This window comes from Nanorana parkeri, unplaced genomic scaffold (genome assembly GCF_000935625.1).
Source record: "Nanorana parkeri isolate BGI_ZX_2015 unplaced genomic scaffold, ASM93562v1 scaffold663, whole genome shotgun sequence".
Classification (NCBI taxonomy): Eukaryota; Metazoa; Chordata; class Amphibia; order Anura; family Dicroglossidae; genus Nanorana; species Nanorana parkeri.
The window spans coordinates 468,753-473,505 of record NW_017306931.1 but is presented as its reverse complement, the minus strand read 5'-3'; the positions used below and the strand labels follow the sequence as shown (position 1 = coordinate 473,505).

At 42.3% G+C, this 4,753-nt stretch overlaps 1 protein-coding gene across 1 annotated transcript in view; it reads right to left on the bottom strand.

The window, feature by feature from the left end:
* Positions 1–4,753, bottom strand: part of MYO18A (myosin XVIIIA) — a 305,757-nt gene that overhangs the window by 144,780 nt on the left and 156,224 nt on the right. Inside the window, exon 11 of the mRNA XM_018563429.1 lies at positions 1,688–1,699. Within this exon, the coding sequence (XP_018418931.1) occupies positions 1,688–1,699 (12 nt within the window). The remainder of the gene's footprint in view (positions 1–1,687; positions 1,700–4,753) is intronic.

Genomic DNA, 4,753 nt, shown 5'->3' with positions numbered 1-4,753 from the left:
CATACAACAAAAAAGATTCTATCCTAGAAGGTGCAAACCATTTGACAAGTCCACCAAATGTGCACGTGGGAACTTAACTCCACACATCCTCAAAAGAAAGGAGGTAGACAGATGGGGACAAACTAGGTCCTTGTAGCTCAAACTTGGTATAAGTGGGAGAGAACATCATAATTCGTTTCTAGTAGGGATGCACCGATACTAGTATCGGTGCCGATATTGAGTATTTGGGCGAGTACTTGTACTCGCCCAAATGCTCCGATACCTTCCCCGATACCGGAACTTCCGGTCAGAGGAAGATTTCCCCTGACCGGCAGTGCCCTGTGGGAACATGGAGCCAGCTTCCCATACGATCAGGAAGCTGGGCGGCGAGTAATGACGTGCCTCCCTGCTTCCTGATTGGCCAGGAAACCAGCTTCCTGGCCAATGAGCATCGAGCTGGCTGTTTGGCCAGCTCGATGCTGATTGGCTGGGAAGACGGCTTTTCAGCAATCAGCATGGAGCAGGCTTCCCAGCCAATCAGGAAGCTGGGAGGCAAGTCATTACTCACCACCTGGCTTCCTGATTGGCCGGGAAGCCGGTTTCCCGGCCAAGCTCCATCAAGCAGGTTAGACAACATGGAGCCAGCTTCTCGGGTAGATTGACTGGGAAGTTGGCTCCATGGCAGCAGAAGCACAGGTATCGGTACTCGGTATCGACGAGTACCGAAAGCAAAGTATCGGTACTCGATAACGAAAAACCAGTATCGGTGCAGCCGATTTCCAGGGTTGCCTCACTTAAGGAGCAGGACTTTGCAGTAGCCCAGATTTGGTCACAATCATCCTCCTTAACACTGAGGTTAGCTGTTCATTTAGAAGAGGCGGGGATGTGAGGCTAGTTTGTTGACCACAGTAGAGAACATTAGGGAATTTAGGCCAGGGTAATGGGGGTCCAGACATTTTTGCTCAAATCAAGTAATGGGGCGAGAGGTCTCATGTTTTGGGTAGCTCCCTGGCAGTTTTTTTCTCGAGTCTCTGCTGCAGATTTTCCATAACTTCCTATCTGGTACAAATGTTGTCAACAGGTCAATCTCTCTAACAGAGTCCCAAAGAGCAGCAAAACCTAACAAGAGTTTTAGGGCCCAGTCACACCATATCCAGTATGTTCTGGCACGGTCGAGCTCAGAAGACAGTGGATAGCATAAATCAAGCCGGACCGCGTTTTGGGGTAGGAGGACTGCAGTGCGATCGCCGGCACCAGAACGCATGGTACAGCAATGCCCTGTGTTCGGGTGTATTGCAATAGGAAAAAATAGTGCATGCATGTGTGACTGGGCCTCAATCCTTCGCTACTCTATTCAGAATAGCAAAAATGATTTAATTTTTTTTGTCTTGAACACTGTAACAGCCATACAGCAGTGAGAGCAATCAGATAACATAAATTGTCTAATTTTCTATAGCAATATAACAGCTTAAATGTGACAGTGAAGAAACAGCTCTACTTTTCGTCTTAATATTTGTTTTGTTTTTTATTATATCAGTCCAGATTTCCCCAAATAACCTCACAGCATCACTATGTGAAATGAAAAACTCTAGTCTCAATATGAGTTAACTAAACATCTCTCAGAGACAATGATCATGATCATCAAAACAGAACAGACACAGTCACTTGGAAGTATATGAAAGCAATAAAGATAAAACACTTTCTTTACCTTCATCTGCTTCTGTATTGCAACGGAGCAGCATGCAACATGCAAATAAAAACACTTGGTTAGAAAACAGACAGACACAAATGTGCAATTCTTCAGTCCGAAGAAAAGGCAGTTATAAAAGAGGACAGAGAACAGGTTGCTGGAGCAGGCTGTGCAGGTCAGGACTCTGCGTGTTACTACAACGTGCTGACCACAGGTGCTGGCAAATTAGGAGATTAAAGAAGGGAAACACTGCAGGGTAACAGGCGATTGCATGCTTGGATTTATTTTCAATGCTTTAGCCACTATCAGCCACTGAGATTCTTATCGACATACTAAAATAACAACTTGGCAGGTCAAGAATAATCTCAGTTTTTTCAATTTTTTAAAAAAACAAAATCATCCAAAATGTATTGTAAGAGGAAACTTTTACTCTTGTCCTATTAAGTGTGGACGCAAATACAATCCATTAAAGCTGAACTCCAGGCACAAAAACATAATATATATCCCTTTTACGTCACAGAGGATATACACTAAGCCTACTTTGTGTGCGCTTAAGGCCCTTGCAAACCCAGATATTAACATATCAAAGTAGCAGTGACATCATCACTGTGCTGTTCATAGCCTGTGTAGACAACAAAGCTGTGGGATGGCCCCAGGAGGACACATCCACTACAGGCTGCCTACAGGAGGGGAGGAGACAAGATCAGTTACTCTGCACAAGATAGAGCATCAATGACTGGTCTTTATCACAGGAAGCTCCTACACACATTTCATGCTGAACTACTGCACAGATCTGGAAAAAATACACAAAACATGCCAAGTATGTCAAGTAGGAATACACATGCCTCTTGCATTTGGATAATATCCTGGAGTTCAACTTTAAATTTTGTGTCATAAGCAGGGGTGTGCAAAGGATTACTGTTGAGACCAGGTCAGAGGAGAGGTTCCTGATACTATTCTAAACTTTAACTATGGTAGACCTTCTGATTGTTATTGCTGACCACAGTAGGGACGTTTGGTACTTTAAGGACACAAACACCCTCACAAAAAAACTAGATCTTGGGGTGTATATTCTTTAACTTGGTGCGGCAATGAATGACTTGTAATTCTCAATGGAGTACAAGTGCAGTGAGGTCACCGCAACTGTAGTTCTTTGAAAACTTCCATCTCCATAACCGAAAGTCCGTACCTCAAAACAGACAGGGGTTGGAGAAACAGACTGCAGGAGCCTTTGCACTGCAACTGCGATCCACTGATCGTGGATACAATGCTCTGCAGGCTCCAATGAAAAAAAAAATGAATGCATAGTTTTTCTTTTTGCAATATGGGATAATTGTTTGCAAAAAGCGGAATATGCCTTTAAAAAACAGGATGCATCAATGTTACTGGTTTTGCAGAGCGTTCTGGGTTTTCTGTGGGGAAAAAAAGCACAACAGTAGCTTTTGTCTGTTTGACTGATTCACTGATTAAAACTCTGTATGGGACTATATATAGAAAGATGTTGGTTTTGACCCATTGGGCCTCATGTATAAAAATGGCAAGGGAGCAGGTGATGTTTGTTAATAAACCAGCTTAAAGCACAGCCTTGCATTTTCTCATTGTGAAGGGGGAAGGATTGGTTATAACTGTTTAAAGATCTCTGTGTTTGTTAGCAAGAGCTTTCCCTAGTCAAACAAGACTTGTAATGGCACCTACATGGAATAGAGGAATAGAGCCAAGTGTGTCCTCAATAATTTTGCTACTGATAGCTGAAAGACCTCTTCAATGTTGAGTTTAGATCATATTGGAAAGAAGAAGTATGAGGAAATTAGCTTTTTCTTCTTCTTTATTTTCTAAGGTGTAAAAGGGCCATGGTAAAAATATTTGCTGTAATAGGCAGCGGTAATTTAATTGAGCAGCATATCCCTTCAACATGGTTTCCTCTAATGGAAAGTAAATAAAGCACTTATAAATAATCCTCTTGATACCATCCATAAAAGATTGGCGTTTACATAAGTATCGCTGTGATAGTTGAGATTATAGGATTTGGCTTCCATTACAGAACACTTTCTGGATGATTTTGCTGGTAAAGTCTGTTTTTGTGACCGCAGAAAAAGAAGAAAAAAAATGATCATCTGAATATAATAGTAATAAGCAATAACATCTCAGCTATCCCCATTTTAAGTAGACCTATGAAAAAGGTAAATGTTTTAGTGAATATATTGGGGTGTATTTATAAAACATTCACTGGAGAATATTTTATAAACAATCTCCAGAATTTAGCAATTACATTAAAAATACAGTGAATGTCAACGGTTACACTTCATCGATATGCATCAGTGGCTGTGTGAGCCGAATCTCTCCACACCGAGGAAACTTTTCACCATGGATGGACCATTTAAGTAACTTTCAGGTCTCAGGGAACCCCATACTAAAATTATTAGACCTACAGCTCATGGTACATTAGTGTGATCAGCAGGTTGTAGAGACTTTTAAAGAAATGAGGCCCGGTTCACACATAGACGATTCGTGACTGCGTGGCAATCCGCCAGAATTGCACCCCACTGTTGATTGCGCTGGCGGTGCCATTCTTTTCTAATGGCACCCCAGTCGCAGCAGGCAGATTGTGTGCATTCCAACCCTGCAATCGCGCATTATCGCGGCTGAAAAAATGCATGTTGCGAAAAAAGTTACATGTACCTTTTTTCAGTGATTGCCGCGCATATAACACCATTGAAATCAATAGGGATGCACAACAACCGCTGTGTGCGATCGCGCACGATCGCTCGGTCCCTGGATGCGTGTTCCGGGATCGCCCAGGTGTGAACCTGGCCTAAAGAATGGTGTTCACATTATAATCTAATAAAAGTAATATAATATTATTAATGGCCAAAAATGAAAGTGAGAATTGTAGAGATGATCCCTTATATTGGTGATCAGTTTAGAAATGACCCCTTACGTTGATGGTCAGTGTAGGCAGGAGATCAATCTCCCACTGCTCTAATCTCAATGAATCCCTAGCAGCCTCTGCAAAAACCTTAGGGTTCCTTGAGGTCTTGGTTGGGAAAGGCTGGTTTAAAACCAGAAAAACAAATCCAGCTTTAT